General features: G+C 41.6%; 2 protein-coding genes across 6 annotated transcripts; both read left to right on the forward strand.

Moving 5' to 3' along the window:
* Window positions 1-339: 339 nt before the first annotated feature.
* Window positions 340-6,640, forward strand: pnisr (PNN-interacting serine/arginine-rich protein). Of its 5 annotated transcripts, none has more exons than XM_014334226.2 (12): window positions 340-441; window positions 924-1,032; window positions 1,159-1,335; window positions 1,432-1,667; window positions 2,026-2,191; window positions 2,551-2,741; window positions 2,859-3,005; window positions 3,255-3,354; window positions 3,953-4,006; window positions 4,424-4,618; window positions 4,697-5,783; window positions 6,303-6,640. In XM_014334226.2, exons 2-12 carry the CDS (start codon window positions 945-947, stop codon window positions 6,334-6,336), a joined length of 2,475 nt encoding a protein of 824 aa, XP_014189712.1. In that variant the 5' UTR covers window positions 340-441; window positions 924-944; the 3' UTR covers window positions 6,337-6,640. The 5 variants fall into 5 exon arrangements, with proteins under 5 accessions (XP_014189712.1, XP_005924341.1, XP_005924340.1 ...); XM_005924279.2 differs by having other exon boundaries at window positions 4,700-5,783; XM_005924278.2 differs by having other exon boundaries at window positions 4,424-4,615.
* Window positions 6,641-8,343: 1,703 nt separating this feature from the next.
* coq3 (coenzyme Q3 methyltransferase) lies at window positions 8,344-17,269 on the forward strand. The gene is made up of 6 exons (XM_005924277.3): window positions 8,344-8,855; window positions 11,341-11,478; window positions 13,215-13,314; window positions 14,940-15,191; window positions 16,374-16,533; window positions 16,845-17,269. Exons 1-6 carry the CDS (start codon window positions 8,662-8,664, stop codon window positions 17,015-17,017), a joined length of 1,017 nt encoding a protein of 338 aa, XP_005924339.1. The 5' UTR covers window positions 8,344-8,661; the 3' UTR covers window positions 17,018-17,269.
* The last annotated feature ends 117 nt before the right edge of the window (window positions 17,270-17,386 follow it).

Consider the following 17,386-nt stretch of genomic DNA (forward strand, 5'->3'; position numbering starts at 1 on the left):
CAGAAAAGTTTCAAGTGGAAAGACTTTTTTTCCCCTTCCGTTTCATTTTCAGTTTAATACCATTTATTCAAGGTTTGACAACAAAACTATTATTTGAGGTTAGGAAATGCACCCGTCATAGCTACAAAATTTTAAAATTAATTAAATGTATTTAATATCTCAAATTAGAACAACAAATTCAACTTTTTTGACATAGGACAAATGAATGTCCAGTTCACAAGCACTGTATTGCACATACAGTCAGAGACTAGATTGAGTATCTCTTCGACCTTTCAAATAATCTTCCAGCAAACTTATACTAACCATGGATACTGAATGATTTGTAACTTTCCTATTTAGTTTGAAGGCAGCAGTTCTTCTTTCGTACTTCCTCCGAGCAGCTCGCCTGTACAGCCATTTTGATTTGCGACCGCATCGCCGGAACGAACCCGTCAGGCAAAGGTGGGAATTCTGTAAACTCAAAGCACAGCTTCAGTTTAAATTTCAGCCACTCTTCTTTCCCATTATGGCCTAATTTAAATGAGTGAACCTTTGCTTGGTTGTTGAGAAAAATGTGGTGCTAACTGCTGGTTTTCAGACACAGCCTAGCCTAGCTAATATTAGCTCACGTTAGCATGGCTAAGCTTTCTTAGCTAAAAAAAAAAATTAATTAAAAAAAACAAAAAAGAACCAATGCACAATTCCCGAATTAATTTCAGTATCCTATGTAAGTAACGACACAATGTCTCACATTAGGTAGCATCCTAACGTTAAGAGGGAAGTGTCTCCCAACGTACAGCTAGCCGGTCAGTTTGAAGTAGCGTTAGCACTTTATTGCAGCTTGCAATTCCATTGCCATTTGGCAAGTGTAATTCTACACTGACACACCTCTCCATGTTGAGAGTGCACAATACAATTAAATGTAGCTGATCTGGGTGTTTCAGGTGTAAATCGTGAAAGGAGCAATGTGGGACCAGGGAGGACAGCCCTGGCCGCAATGGCCTCTTAGCCAGCAGCAGTGGATGCAATCTTTTCAGCATCAGCATGATCCAGGTTAGTGAGTGATGCTCATGCACCACAAATGGCATTTTTGCTCCCTCAATAAAAAAAAAAATCTAAATATTTTACAATGGATTCAAAAACTGCACTGGCAACTAGTCTTAATGCACTTTTTTCCAGGTCAAGTGGACTGGGCAGCCCTGGCGCAAGCATGGATAGCCCAAAAAGAGTCTACAGGAGGAGAGCAGCAGAACATCCAGCCCAATGGTCAGGACATCCCAGGCCTCGAATCTGTTGGACAGAATAATCACAGCAACTTTCAGGGTGACCCAGCATTTGGCAGAATGTGGCAACCAGGTACACAATTAAGCCTTTGAGCCATGGCTCTCCCCCTGGGAAAAAAAACTGTGGAGATTTCTCTTGTGGCTTGTTTAAGTATTTTGTGTTTAACAGAATGGGGAATGCATGGCCAGCCCCCTCCTCCTCCACCCCCTGACCAGGCCTGGATCCCTCCAGGGTCAGGACCAATGGATGTGGTGAACCCCAGCGAGGACAGCAACAGCCAGGACAGCGTGGAATTCAACTCTGAAGCCCACCATGGGGTTTACCCCCAGAACAGCCATGGGTATGGGGCACAGCCCGACAGCTACGCCATGGCCCCCATGGCCATGAACCAGTTTGATTATCAGGTATGCAGATGCTACGGTAGAAACTGTTGAAGCGTTTTGGTTTTAGTGTGACAGCCAAGTAGCACGAGAAGGAGCAATCCATAGACACTCTGCCGGGTCCGAGCATCTAGGCGTATCAGTCGTTTGCTTTCTTGATGCTGTGCAGAGGAAGTGTTGGCTTGTTGAGGATCCAGCATGGTTTGTTATTACTTTATTTGTTGAGTTTTTTTTCTTTTCCCCTTTTAACCCAAGTATACCTTTTAGCTCAGTAAGGAGTGGGGAAAGACAACAGCAACCCCATACCTAGTGACTGCCAAAACAGAGGACCTTAAGTACTTAGAGCTGACTTTAATTTTGAGTTTGTGCTGTCTCTCAACAGCATGGAGCTGCCTCATCATTTGCTCCGACACCAGCAAGCTTCCACTCCCCGTACTGGCAGGGTCCTCCTCAGAACAGACGAGATGCCAGACCGCCTGGGTTTCGAGACAGGCCAAGATCCCCTATCCAGCTCCCTGTCAAACCTGAGGCCCCAGCAGCACCATTAGGTGAGTCCTGATGTCTGAATTTATTTATTTATTTTTTAGTTAATTTATTTAAATTCCTGAACTTTCTAGAAACATTTCAAGAAAATGGTATTGAGGTATGAGATAAATATCAGTAGATGACTATATGTTTAAATAATCGAAGTCCTTATTCCACCTGTGTTGGCTTCATTTTATATGCATACAAAAGGTATTTATAAAAATTTGGTTGTTTAAAAAAAAAAAGAGTCAAATTTAAATAGGTGATAGCTGTAGAAACCGATGCACCATATTAATACAACAACTTCTTTGTGTACATGGATTTGTACTGGAATAGTTTAATCGTTTGTAAAATATATGTGGATAACACGTTTGATCTCCAGATGCTGTAAAGAGACGCACACTACCTGCATGGATCAGAGAAGGTCTTGAAAAGATGGACAGGGAGAAGCAAAAGAAGCTGGAGCGCGAGCGGATGGAGAAGGAGCGTGCAGAAATGGCAAAAGATGACGTTAAAGGCCATGAGGCCGATGAGGGTGGTGATGGCCCACGTCTGCCCCGCAAGAGTAAATTTGTAAGGAACTCATTTAAGACACATACTGCAAATAGTTTTGTTTTCCCTCTTCATCTGTAGCAATGATTGGCTATGTTTTCTTGATTGAAACTCATTCTTCTCTTCTGTTTGCATCAGGACAGTGATGATGAGGGCAATGATGATAATGACAATGACAACGAAGAAAAGATTTCACTAAAGAAAGCATTTTCTGCGCGGAGTCCCTCGCCCCCTGCAGAAGACAGTGAACCTGAAATGACTGAGGAGGAAAAGGAATTCCAGCTGGTCAGTTTGAACTTTCAAATTACATTCAAGTAGTCAGATTTGAGTGTGATTGTGTAGGTTCTCAGTCCGGGTCATGGCAGTTTTGAGTGTTCGAAAAGGAGGCAACTGGACTTCTTTTCTGATTTGTAGAGGTGAAATGTGTTTACAAACCAAAAATGTCCAGTTGACTCCTTTTTGAGCGCTTGATTTTAATCTAATTGTTGAAATTGATAAAATATTGAGATGTTTGTTAATTTGTCCTTGTTTTAGATGGTGATGACAAAAACACTCCTGACAGAGATCCTTCTTGAGGTCACAAATGAAGAGATCCTGCATGTGGCTAGAGATACTCACAGGAAAGCCACTCGAGGTCTGGTCTTATATTTTCCTCTTTTTGCATTATCTCTGCTTGTCACAAAAACATTATGTTTAAATCTGGACAGAATTCGTTACGTGCCTCTTAAAATTACTCCGTAACACCCTGTAAGTGAGGGTGACTAAGCAGCATACATCAGAGTATGTCTGTCTGATATGCATTTCCAACCATTCTCTGCTAATGCATCAGGACACAGCAGAGCAGTGTTTGTCACAGACAGTATTGAAAACCTGTCATGGTATTGGAGGTGCTGCTGAATGGCTGTAAGACTGAATAAAGTCTCAGCGCTGACTCACCTGTAGATACAAGAGACTTCCTCCAGTGAAGTGACTGTGCATTAGTACAGATTGGTTCTTTCGCTCCTGTCCGACTGTTTGACTTGGATGTGTGACAGAAGTTTGTTTGTTAACCCTCTCTCTTTTCTCCATTTCTTTTGTTTTATTTTATTATTTTTTTCTCTTGTTACCAATGGCAGCTCTTGTGAATAGTGCTTTATCTGTGGCCCCCATCCCTTTCTCTAGCGACTCTTGCCTTTGAGAAAATGGCAGTATGTGTTTTAACATGTTGTTCCTGTTGTTGATGTGAATCAAAGCTCCTGCAAAACAGCTGGCACAGTCAAGTGCACTGGCTTCTCTGACCGGTCTCAGTGAGTATCCCTTTTTCTGTCACTGGTGGGGAGGGAAGGGAAGGGAAGTTTCTTTGATTTATAGTCGGGGTTATTAGTCGGAACGTGGGAAAAGCTGTTGGCACAAAGCGTGACACCCAATATTTCACTGCTACTATTTAAGGCAAAAGTGGCATCTGACTTGCTTTTTAGATCTGTGCTTTGAAATTAGAAGCATGCTCTCAAAGACATTACAGACTGTTGAAAGTGTTTAAGAGCTGTATGTGTACTCCTTGTTAATAAGAGGTTTACTGGTGTGAAGTATAAAGTTAAACAAGATTAAGTGCCTTTCATGGGGACCTTGAGTTTGGATTGAGTGGTTTCATAAGTGGAACCTGATTTGAGAGCGGATCTTAACAGTTTCCAACACTCAACAACCTGGGGGCTCTGTTGTGGCAGGCGGGCTCGGTGACTATGGTTCAGATGAGAGCGAGGATGAGGATGGCCGTAGCGTCCGAGGATCCGAATCCTCAGACACAGATGAGGAAGAATTACGTCACCGCATCCGGGAGAAGCAGGACGCGTTCCGCCGCAAAGAGCGGGAGATGCAGCTGCTGCAAGAGAAACAAGCTCAGGAGGCGCTGCTAGCACGTGGTAAATATTAAATGACATTTGTGCAATGTGTGTTACTAGTTCACTTTTAACCTGAGTCTTTGTTTTCTGTTTGTACAGAAGAGATGGCAAAGGAGAGATTAAGTAAAGAAAGGGGGGAATATGATGAGAGTCAGTCAGAATATCCACACAAACAGGACATGAAAGAGAGGGAGGCAGAGCCCTTGGCAGACAGGCGCAGGTCCCGTAGTGAGAGGGAGGGTAGTGAGGGAAAGCATTCAGGCAGAGGGAAGGAACGCTCAGGGAGAGGCAGCAGCGATTCTCCCACCAATGGTCACAGCAGCAGCTCCCGCTCCACCTCCAGCCACAGCAGCAGTCGATCTTCCTCCTCCTCATCTTCTTCCTCAGCATCTTCCCGTAGCTCCTCTCGATCTTCCTCCCCGCGAAGGAAAAGGAGACGTAGTCGCTCCTCATCCCACAAAACCCGGCAGCGCAGCCGCAGCCACAGCTCACACAGGCATCGTAGTGATCGCAGTGAGAAGGGCAGGGACAGGAGGAGGAGCAGTGCAGAGCGATCAGGCCGCCACAAGAAAGATCGGAGTGATTCCAGGGAGCGCAGGAGTCGAAGGAGTAGATCTAGGTCCAGAGACAGGGCCAGAGAGAGGGCCAGAGGAAGTCGCAGTCGCAGCAGAGACAGGGAGAGGGATAGAGAGAGGAAAAGGAGCCGGGAACGCAGGGACAGCAGTCATAGTCGCAGCAGCAAACATAAACAAAAGGCCTCTAGTAAAGACAGAGAAAGGAGGAGGGAAAGGAGTCGTAGTCATGAGAAAGACAAGAAAAAGAAGGATAAAGATAGAGACAAAGAGGTGGATAAAAAGAAGGAAAAGCCAAAGGCCAAAGAGAAGGAAAAAGGGAGCTCTGTAGTTAGTGAAGAGAATGGCAAATCGAAGAAAAGGAAAGAGAGCGAGTTAGGAACCGATTCTCAAACTGACAAGCACTCGCGACATGATAGTAAAGCCAGCAAGAAGGGCTCGGCCAAAGCTAGCAAGAGGCACTCAGACTCTGACTCAAGTAGATCCCCCTCCCCTGAAGTTAGCAAGGAAAAAAAATATAAGAAATCCAAACGTAGTCGCTCAAGATCGACGGAAAAATCTCACAAGTCTGGTAAGAAGGCAAGCCGCAAACACAAGTCTAAGTCGCGATCAAGGTAGTATTCGTTTTTTTCTCTTTCAAAATACTTTATAATACTGTTTTCATTGTGATTTCTCTCGAGTCTTTGATCTGTTTTAGTAGCTGAGAGGAAAATGTTGGCTGTTATGAAAATTTAATGTTTAATACAGCTACACGTGCCTGACTGTGTAAAGTCAGGTCTCATGAATTAAAGGCTTAAATCTTTCACAACGGTTTTCTATGTCAAATGCAAATATGCCATGACTGAATACTAGCAAGTACCACTTCCCTAGAGCATCTGCCTGATTTGTCTGGTTCCTGGCCAAAATAGAGGGCGAAAATGTCAAATTGAGCCAAACAAACAAATTTGTCTTTTCGCCATGTTCTGCAGTTTAATTTGCATCTGTAGAATTTGTATAACATCAGTTTTTATGGAAGTTTTCTGCCATATTTATAGTCTTGACAGTATTTTTGGTGAAACGTGTTTTGTTCTGTTGTGCACTGCAATCAGTGTCATTAGTGCAGGAATAATGTCGTGTTCATAACTTTCTTTCAGGTCGACGTCTCCCTCCCGTCGTAGCAGACGCTGAGGAGCACAGTCACTGCCCTGATCTGTGCACTTTGCCATTTTAAATTCCATGAGTTGAACAGGCTTGTCTCATTATAGAGGCAGTTGTGTAGGTGAAAACCCCCTCATACTTTTCTTTTACTGTAAATATGTTCTTTTTAAAGTGTGCCTGAAGAACAAGTTTGAATGGTAGGAGTTTCCATTATCATGCACAGTTTAATTACACACTAAAAAACTCAAGTGAAACTGTGTATATTTTAAAAAAAGATTAACTTTTTCTCCAATTATTGTAAGATGTCTAATAAACTGTTTCTTGTCTTGCCTCACTACCTCTCTGACCTTAATTCAGTATTTACTAACACAGTATTTAATGATGCGTGTTGCAATTGCATTAAACTTAACCATACAAAGCAGGTTCCTGCTACTTCCCGGAGATTACAATAATTCCCACTTTAAGGCTGCATGTGTTCAGCTGTCATTGCTGCTGGATGGAAGTAGTGTTAATCATGTGATGCAAAAACCGTGCATTGATAGAATGAATGGTAGAAAGTAACTTAAAACATTTTCTCAGTTTTCTGAAGAACGGTTGCTTTGTCCATAAGTATTTACAAGTTGTGCTACTTCTGTTCCACTAGGTACTGCAAATGGTGCACTTTGTATTCCTTACCATATTTTATATAAGTTTTAGAGTGTCACTTTGTAAACTAAATCTACAAGTTTGTTGCTGTTTTGTTATAAAGCAATGCAGCAATATTTAAGTGATTAAATAAGTTATTTTAATCAAATCAATTTAGATCTACAACATCAAAATGTAACTTAGAAATCTAAAAGGTTGTTTTGTATAAGAACTTTTACTTTAGGAAAAAAATATTTTTTGATGCTGTAGTTAGGATAATGGTTTCTGTTTAAAGCATCAAATTGCTTGTTTGTTCATGCTGAAAAACAGTTATTCAATATAAAATATTAACACTTCAATAGTTTCACTTCTTACATAGCACATCGTTAAAGGCTCTCAGCTGCAGGTGAACCTGAAAATCATGCCCAGTGTTTGGTACACCATTGTTTCTGATCTTTTTTTTTTTTTTTTTTTTATCCTGGAACATAAAAATATAACATGAGCACATCCAGACAGTTTTCTGAAAGGTGATGCTTGGATTTGGCCTTGGAAAGAAAAAAAAACAACTCCTCATGTCATGCATCCCAACAGTGAGTCCAAGCACTGACGAGGGAGCACAGGTTAGTGTACCACATGAGTACTTGAAGCCTGTGCAGGTTAAATGCTTAATCACATTTAGAATTTGGAGACAACAGTCAACACAAAAATCTTCATCTCACGTCCCTCAAACCATTCAGATGTTTCCACTGTGCCAGAAACGCTCTTGTCATAGGTGATCTTACTGTTTTGTTCCACATGTGAACATAATACAAGTTATCACAAATTACACCCTAGTAGTAAAAAAATAGTCATCAGTAACATATGATTGGCCAGTGAAGTTATCAGTTTTGGTTTTTCCCCAGTGAGTAAACTTTTTTTTCTGTTTGTACAGAGATGATTGGCACTTTAAAAAAATGAAACTGTAGTTAAATGTTTGATCAGGCATTACAACTGAGAGCATGACTCCCACGAATCCATTTTAAAACATAAAAAAAACTGGGAACAAACAGAAAGCTGTCGAACTTTCATTTCCTACTGTGCAAACACTGATTTTTAGTGAGTGATTTGCAATATCCGATTTCTTTACTGATGGATCCTATTAACCTGCAAGTGATTACTGGGTAAAGTGTATTGGACAAATGAAACTAACCAAAGTCATTAGACTCTACATTGTCCAGTTGGTCAGGTCTCAACTGGGACTTTTTAATTTTTAAACAATTAAGGAAGAACTTGGCATACTTTTACTGCTCATATTTATTTTTTCGAATACCATAGAGCAGACACAAGCAGTCAAAAAAGAAAACTGGCATAGCATAAAATTAAATACATAAAATATAAATAGATGAAGAGTGGCAGAGGCACTGGGTCCTTAGCAGCTCAAGAGGACATGGGGAATAATTGAAAAAGATAGTCAACGTCAATGATGACGAAACTGAAAATAGTAACTGTAATCTGGAAGCAGACTTTACAGGGGAGCATCTCGCTGGTTTTACCTGAGAGGCCCGAGAAACTAGAGTGGAGAAGTGGGCTCATCTCCAAAGGCAGAGGAGGGCAGCAGTGCAACGGCGACGGTGAGAGCTGCGCTTAAATCTCAGCGTAGAAGAAGAAGGAAAACCAGCGACGTTGAACTCCAAAGACGAAGAAGACTGTTTATTATGAACTTCACAGCTAGTACCTCGATGGTTTTATGACATGTACTCCAACAAGTTTCGCCGCCTCATGTTAGGGCTGCACTGCCTTAAAACAACCGCTGTTTGCGGCCTGGTCCAGAGGGCCGCTGGTCGAAGCGGGTTCGGCTGGACTGCGGTGTGTAGACAGCGGACACTGTGGCTGCAGAGGAGCGCCTGTCGGGAGATAGAACGACGTGCTGTGCTCCGTCAAAACGGGTATTTAGCAGACACACTCGTGTGGTGACACCTTCCTTTCCAGTGCCACACTGTATAAGAATATTTGGGGGACCGGAAGCAGGGCTAGAAATCAGTATTTTTTTAATTTTTAAAAGAAAAAAAGAAACTAAAACCCAGTGAAATTTAGCAGCATACAGCTACTGCTTAGACTAAGAGGTCCGACGAGGCTCACCCTGGTAGCTCTACGACTCTGGACAGCTGATACATAGTGCATCATAAATATGTTACGGAAACAATTCTAATTACTACTCTGAAATTTAATACAAGCATCCTTTTGCATCCAGAAAGATAGTCAGGTTTGTCATTTTGTTAAATGAACTGGACTGATTCGTGAAATGTGTGATGCTCCTCCAATACTCCGATACTTTATAGTCAAAGTATATTAAAGTTGAGTACCTTTGTGGATGGCTATCATATTAGAAAGGCTTCCAAGCAGATTATCTCTGCCCAAACCGATTCATTGCTTACAGACACGATTTTCAGTGTCTTGATGTGTCCTGTGGCTGAACACTTCACCATTTTTTTAGAACACTAAAAATGCTGCCTTTTTCTTTTACTCAAGTGATAGCATTTTGAGCATGTGACTTATGCATGAACTAAAAAAAAAACAAAATTCGGCACAATTCAGCATTTGTAAAAATTTGCACGTCACCAGAGACTGCATCATTACCGAACCATTTTACACGGGTTTTTTTTACATGTCTTTACTTGGTTTTAGCAAGATGAACTGAATGAAATGGGTACTGAGGGTTAAATACCAGCACAACCTTTTGTTTTAGAATTTGCATTTGCAATTTGCATCTTCAGAAACTATATGTTTGATGTCAGTAGCAAAAGGGCTTGGTATTTTGCTTGTTAGATTAACTCATTTTCTTCAGTTTTACTGCACTCAGTATGTCCAAAGTATGATGAGCACAGCAGAATGCAAAATACTGGATAGGATAAGAAAAACAGTAAGCTCACATATGAGAGCCAATGATACTGATATTGGTACATAGCCCAACACAGTGCATCCAGAAAGTACACGACTGCTGGTGTTTCATCATGTTACATCCTCATTCCAAAATGATTAAATTCATTATTTACCTAAAAAGGTCCACACAATACCCCGTAGTGACACGGTTAATAAAAGGTTTGCTTTAAATTCTTTTAAATTTACTAAAAATAGCAAACAAATATGTTTATATATGTATTCAAAGCCCCCGCTATGACACTCAAAATCATGTACATCCTGGTTCCACTGGTCATCTGATGATTCTATAACTTGATTGGAGTCCACCTGTCTAAATAAGGCCCCACAGTTAACAGTGTATGTTGGAGCACAAACAAAGCAAGGAATTGTCTGCAGACCTCTGACACAGGATTTTATTGAGGCACAAATCTGGAGAAGGTTAGAGAAAAATTACTCTTCATCAAAAATATCACCATCATCTGTAAATAGGAGAAGCTCTGCCTGAGTCAGGTAGGTGACCAAGAAAGCGATTGTCAGTCTGACAGCTCCAGCGTGGAGAGAGGAGAAACTTCCAGAAGAATAATCTTTTCTCCAGCATTACGCCAATCAGGCCTGTATGGGAGAGGGTCAGACAGAAGCCAATTCTCAATAAAAGGCACAAGACAGCCCACCTGGAGTTTACCAAAAGTCACTTGAAGGACTCTCAGACCATGAGAAACAAAGATTGAACTAAATGCTAAACATCATGTCTGGTGGAAACAAGGTATCGCTCATCACCTGGCCAATACCATCCCTACAGTGAAGCTTGGTGGTGGTAGAATCATGCTGGGAGATGTTTTTTTGGCAGCAGGAACTGGGAGACTAGTCAGCCTTAGCTTGGATCTCAGACTGGGGCGAAGGTTCATCTTCCAACAGGACAACAACACTAAGCACACAGCCAAAATAACAAAGGAGTGACTTTAGCCAGAGCCCAGACTTGAACATGATTGAAGTTTGAGATCTGAAAATGGCTGTGTACCAACTCCCACTCTGTCCAACCTGATGGAGCTTGAGAGTTTCTGCAAAGAAGAATGAGAGAAACTGCCCAAAGATAGGTGTGCAAAGCGAGTAGCATCAAACTGAGCAAAGACTTTGAATACTTACATGGCATATTTTTTTTCTATTTTTAATAAAATTGCAAGCATTTCAAGCAAACCTTTTTACTCATTATGAAGTGATAATCAAGTCCATGTTGGAATAAAGCTTTAACATGACAAAATGTGGAACAAGTGAAGTGCTGTGTATACTTTTTGGAATATGTGTGCAAACAGCTCGACTCCACACACTCAACACAGCTGTCGGGCTACTCAGCTGCAGGTTCTGGAGAAGAATTTTGAATCAAAAAGTATAGTGAGATTTTTATTATTTATTATCGACACTATAGAACAGTCTTTTGTTGGTTCCTTGTTTATTTGGCTTGGTTGTTTCCACTTTAATGGCTGTTTTTTGTTTTGTTTTTTTTTCCACATGCAGCGTTCGGTCAGCCTCTCACAGCACTGTGGACCCTGATGAACTGAGGAAGTTCCAGTCGTTGGCAAACAAGTGGTGGGATGAACAGGGAGAATTTGCAGCTCTTCACGCCATGAACGACCTGAGGGTGCCTTTTATACGGTACACAATCCGCCCGTCAATCTTCATCAGAGGCGCCAACAGATGGTGTCAACGTAACATAACCCAAAGGAAAGCCGGGCGGCCTCGTGGTATCTGAAAGCAACTTGTGAGGATACAAGGAAAAATAAGAGAAATTGAAAGTGACAGGGTTCTTCCAAATATCAGTACATTTTCAGCCAATAGTGTTTCAGCTGCTTTGGCTCTACACGTGTGCATGTTTTGGGGGTCGGCTGGGGCTGTTTTGATTGATAAGATCTGTTGTTCAGGACCCTTTGCTGTAATCATGACAGCCATCCAGCCAAGAGCCCAGTGCTGTGTTCCCCTCCCCCACCCTGGGATCTTCTTGGTGGTGGTGGTGGTGGTGGTGATGATGATGTGTGCTTATAGTGACAGTATGACAGATCTAGTGTCAGTGATGTCTGAGTGGGGATGATTTGCCCAATAAGATTTTACCCTCAGGGCAAGTTGAAATGAGAGACAGCAGCAGTGCTGCCACTGTTGCTGCTGGAGCTCTGCGACTCTGATAGTTCATCCTGCCATGGTGCCTTATTTTCTTCATTGTTTCAGTGTGTGCTTTAGTTCTGTAATACATGGTGTTGTACACAGACTCAGGATCTGTGCAGATACCCCGTGTAGTAACCAAATGCAATGTCTTTAACAAAACAGGGTTTAGTGTTTGATTTGCCTTAGTTATTAGCAAAATGGTCTATTTTGTCCTCAAAATGTTACACTGACAGCAATACAGTGAATCATAACTATACACGCAATGGTGACAAATTAAAGGAAAAAAATCTGCCCTTTATTGTGAGGAATTCGGAGTTTCCATCATACTTGTCCTCTTATCAAAGGATACAGATTTATGGAGTGGTCTTTTCCAATATGGCAGTTGTAACCTTCTGTAGGATATGAGTGGGTCACTGAAAGGTTTGATTATTATGAAAATGATGCGAACCATATGCTACAGTTTTCACAGTCAGCTGATCTCAACGAAGATATTTGGATCCATATGATAGATGGCTTACTCTACCAGCATCACCAAAGTGAGGGAACACAGTATGATAGGGAAAAAATGTAGAGGTCATTATTTGACTTTTTATTCATTGTGTATGCAAATTTACCTGTGTGACAAAATGTTTACCCACAGTTTCTAAAATATAAAGTTGGAAAACACTCAGAAATACTTCAGGTTTGAGACTGAATTACTTTTTGGGGTTTTTGGTTCATTAAGTCAAAGTAAATTTTATGAAAATAATCACTGAGTTCATGCTAACAGTAATGGTTTATCATGTGCTGATAGTTCAGCAGTAGCTTTTGTCTGGCTCTGTCTGGGTGGTGGTAGTGCGAGGAGGTAGTTAGATGGATGTAAGTATATTTTGGCACCTTAGCAGAGCTTTAATGACGAGCATGATGTGCAGTCAGGTCTCAGCCTGTTCCCATGTTTCGGGCCTCAGGCAGGAGGCTGTCGGACTGCATATCAGGGAAGGAAGTGAGGATGCTTGTTTGCTGGCTGACACTGTTGCTCGGAGCGATTTGAGAGAAGATGGTGTAATACAGCATGGAGTTACCCCTACACTTCTTCATGCTAAGCGGCTTCTCATAGACTTTGGAGGTTCACAATTTCATATCTGCCCACTGTTCTTTTACTTTTAAGCGTTAGGTCTGTTGTATAGTATTCTGAAATATCTTGAAGACTTGGGAATGGGAGATATATTTTTATATATTTTTACCTTGCACAGGGATAACCTGCTGAATGTGCACAGAGCGCGCCATCCCGGGAAGCCACTCGCAGGACTGAAGATCCTGGACGTTGGTTGTGGAGGAGGCCTGCTCACAGAGGTAAAAAGCGTCCGAAAGCTGCAGACTCAGAGCAAACAACAGCGCCAAAGAAAAGCGTCTTTCCTGCTACATATTATCTGTCTGGGCGCAATTGTTTCAATTGCTACCTTTCACGTCACATTGAGTCTTTTCTTCCCTCGTGCAGCGTAAATATGTGCCTTCGATGTGCTTCAGTGCCAGGCTTCTCGCATGCATACGCAGCAGAGCCCGGATAAACATTTCAACGTCAGCCCGGTGCTCGTTCTGCTTTGATCTGACTGGTCACGGCGTGGTGGATCGGACAGTCGGTCGTTTACAGTTGTTTATCTGTTTGTTAGCGCTGATAGCTGCATGACTGGGACGGAGCTTTGATGTGAGCTGAGGACTCACCAGCTGTGCTGTGTGATCGCTGAAGACAAAATCAGGTCCTGTTCTTATACAGCTCCATCACACAGGTTGTCTTATTGAGACACAGACACACATGATAAGAGCGCCTGTTAAGGCTGTGACTGTTATTGTGTGTCTGACCGTCTCTTAGCTAACAGTCCTACCATCACACGGGATCAGCAGCGGAAGGATGGATAACAGGCCCCTGGGCGAAAAAGCTCTTCAGTCAGACTTGGATGTTTAGCTTTTGTCCACAGGAGGGCACCGTTCACACCAAACCCTTATTTAGTGCATGTTCCTGCATATCGCTGCTATGTTTTTCCCCACTCTCTTTACAGTGCCAGCACAGCGTCTTGTGGAGATGAAATGATGCTTTACTGCCATGATTGATATTGTTTTAAATGTCACGAGTTGTTGTCGTTGTTGTTGTTTTGGGTTTCTTTTACTCAACAACCACAAAATCTCTTGTATTAATTGACATGTTTTAGATATATTATAAAAGCCTAACATTGAATTCAAATAACTCTCATTAGACCTACACTGTGCTGTATTTACCTGCATGTAAAACAACAATCCCCATTTACTAGTTCTTCTTCTTATGAAGACGGACAGGTTATGGATGAGTGTGGATGAAGTGAATGATGGAAGTCAGGAAATTTTCTTTCTCTCATTAAGTTTTGTATTCCAGAATCTAATAGTTCATGCAAATCGGTGCCTATTACCCCCCCAGTGAATATATTACTAAGGCTTGTGGAAATGTGAGTTCCAACACATAATCAGTGACTTCAGTCAAATGAGCACAGCATCCTGAAGAAGACAGGTTAGATAACAAAGCAGTAACATTTCAAGTTTGTTAGTACAACATTATTTGTGTGTAAGAGTCAAGTTTTTCTACTAAGACTAAGTAAAATATGAGTTATTGTGATACAGATATATATTTTTTTATAATGCAAGACAAATGTTGCTCATATTGTTAGCTGTTGTGGTTGAACAGTGACTTATTTTGTTAAGTATTTAGCATAGTTAATATGATTGATGTATAATGTTATATTTGTCATCCAAAGAGGACAATGAAAAATCTTATTCCTCAAAGCTAATGCAACTAATATATTATTCATTTAAAATGTGTGCTTTGTCTACTTTTATCATTTTTAATATGGTTTTGTACTGTCTGTTCTTCTTTTAAGTGAATCGTATTCGGCTCTGCTTTTTTAAAAAAAAGTTTGACGTGCAGTTCTCTGCTCCTCATCCTCCTCCAGCCCCTGGGTCGTCTGGGAGCTAAAGTTTTGGGTATAGATCCAGTGGAAAACAGCATTGGCACCGCCCAGCTGCATTCGTCCTTTGACCCGGACCTATGTGAGCGGGTGTCCTACCAGGTGTGCACCCTGGAAGAGCTCTCAGGAGGAGAGGATGAAGGAGCGGGACACTTTGATGCTGTGGTGGCGTCTGAGGTTGTGGAACATCTGGCTGACCTGGAAACGTTCGCCTTCTGCTGCAGCCAAGTGCTAAAGGTGCTGTTTGTTGTTTTATTGTTTCGTTTTGTTTTTTAATACTTTGACTCTGATATTTGTGTATTAATACTGCACTTGTGTTTGCATATCAGGTAGAGGTTCCCTCTCTCTGAATTAGACAGTTATGGGTGCCCGAGTCAGCACCGGGCTGGACAGGGTCTGTGGATGACCTGCTGTTTTTCTGTGTGTGCCTTGTACTTATCATTGAAAAGTTTCAGTGAAAGCCGTGGTCCATACTGCAGCCTGGGGGTCAGAGTCTCCTAGGTTAGTGGGCCAAAAGTAGCTGAGAGGGGGGGAAAAAAGCTTAATACAGGAGGTTAAGTCATGACTGGAATTCTTTCTCTCTCTCTGGTCTAAATCTTTCTTCTGCACTTTCATTAAAAAAAAAAACCCCAAACACAATAATGTTTAATATTTAGTATTTACTGTTATATTTCCATATATCATCGTGATGTTGTTTATTGTATTGCTCTCGTTTTCTTCTGCTTGTTTTCTTTTTTCTTTCTCAACAGGTGATCCAGGTGATTGATATATGTATTTTTTTTGTCTGCTTATTTAGTTGGTTTTTGTTTTTTTGCCCTTTATCCCCGTCCCTCTTCTCCGCTGTTTTTTCCCCCTCTTCCTTTCTCCCTTTTCTTTTCCTCATTCAAGTCTGTCCCGTATCTAGCAAGTGAAAATAAAAAATAAATAAAATAAACAATAAAAGGTGAATCAAATGACCATTACGGCAAGGCTGGGATGGTCAATTTGGTAAAGTAAATCCGTTGGGCATCTTTCTCGCCTTTAGACAATAATTCTGATGGCAAAAGACCAAACGGGACAGGCAAAAAAAAAAAAAAAAAAAAACCCCAAACATTTAAATGTACTTTTCTTGACCACGCATACATATATTTTTTTGATGCTCATGCTTTTATTTATTTTTTCTCTCCCCCCCTGTTCAACCTATTTTTCTTGGCCTTGTTGAACTTTGAGGTTTGGCATCCTTCCAGATCTCGCGCGCTGGATTTTGTCCTCTGAAAGCCTTAAATCCATTCTATAAATACCCTGCTGCATCTCGTAGAAGAGCTCCTCCCTTGTATATCACCTGCAGAGGTGTCATGAAATGTGTTTCCAGAAGTAACGCAGTCTATTTAATTTATATTTCATGAATCAAACCTTTCCATTTTTGCTCCCTGTGTGCAGCCAGGTGGCTCACTATTCATCACGACTATAAATAAAACCAACCTGTCCTACGTGCTGGGCATTGTTGTAGCGGAGCAGCTGCTGCGCATCGTGCCCGACGGGACCCACGACTGGGAGAAGTTTGTCAGCCCAGTAGACCTGGAACGCCTCCTGGAGTCTCGTAAGTCCCTTTGGAGGGAGGAAAAAAAAGAAGCTCCCACTGATTATAGAAAACAGACTAAAAATGCAAAGTTTTTTTTTTTTAAAATAATTAAGTGGGCAAATCTATGTGGAACTAAGTAAATATACCATATTACAAAAGGTCGCTACAAGATGTAAAAGTTTTTTTTAAAACAGCAGTAAATTTTGAGGATTTCTGTGTCCATAAATTGTCTGCAAAGCTCATTTTATAATTCGTGTTCAGGAGTAGTGCAAAAATAAAAATCTAATTTTGCCTTTTGTGTTGACATCAGTGTCTTCCTTCTTTGTTAGATGGTTTCTCGGTGCAGTCTGTCAAAGGAATGCTGTACAACCCCCTGTCGGGAGCCTGGAGCTGGACCGACAGCACTGCCATCAACTACGCCCTCCACGCCGTCAAACTGAGAAAACAGGCTGAGGACAGCAGCCTCCACCCAGAGGACCACACCATAGAAAGTAGCAGCTGAGCCACGCCACTTGAGAAGAAATCCAAAAATGAGAAATAATAACTCAGACGCGAGCGGCCCTGACATCCTGTCGGCCAGCTGTGACGCAGCACATGAGACTGAGTTTATTCAAGGAAAGGGACAAACTGCCTGCAGATAGAATTAGAGATGTGCTGCATTTGGCAGACCCATTGATGCTGTGCTGTGCTGCGTGAGCGCTGAATACATGTCTAGTGTTTGATAAGCTGTGTAAAGCAACGGTGCATCCTTTAATTGTGTAATCATTTTCAGCATATGCTGTCCTGCGTCAGTGTGGTGTTTGAGGCTGAATAGTTAAAGGTTTGCAACATCCTCCATTAAAACTGACCTCACATCAGTTTGATTTCTCAA

This window comes from Haplochromis burtoni, unplaced genomic scaffold, assembly GCF_018398535.1.
Source record: "Haplochromis burtoni strain Fernald_Lab_line unplaced genomic scaffold, NCSU_Asbu1 Contig_76, whole genome shotgun sequence".
NCBI lineage: Eukaryota > Metazoa > Chordata > Actinopteri > Cichliformes > Cichlidae > Haplochromis > Haplochromis burtoni.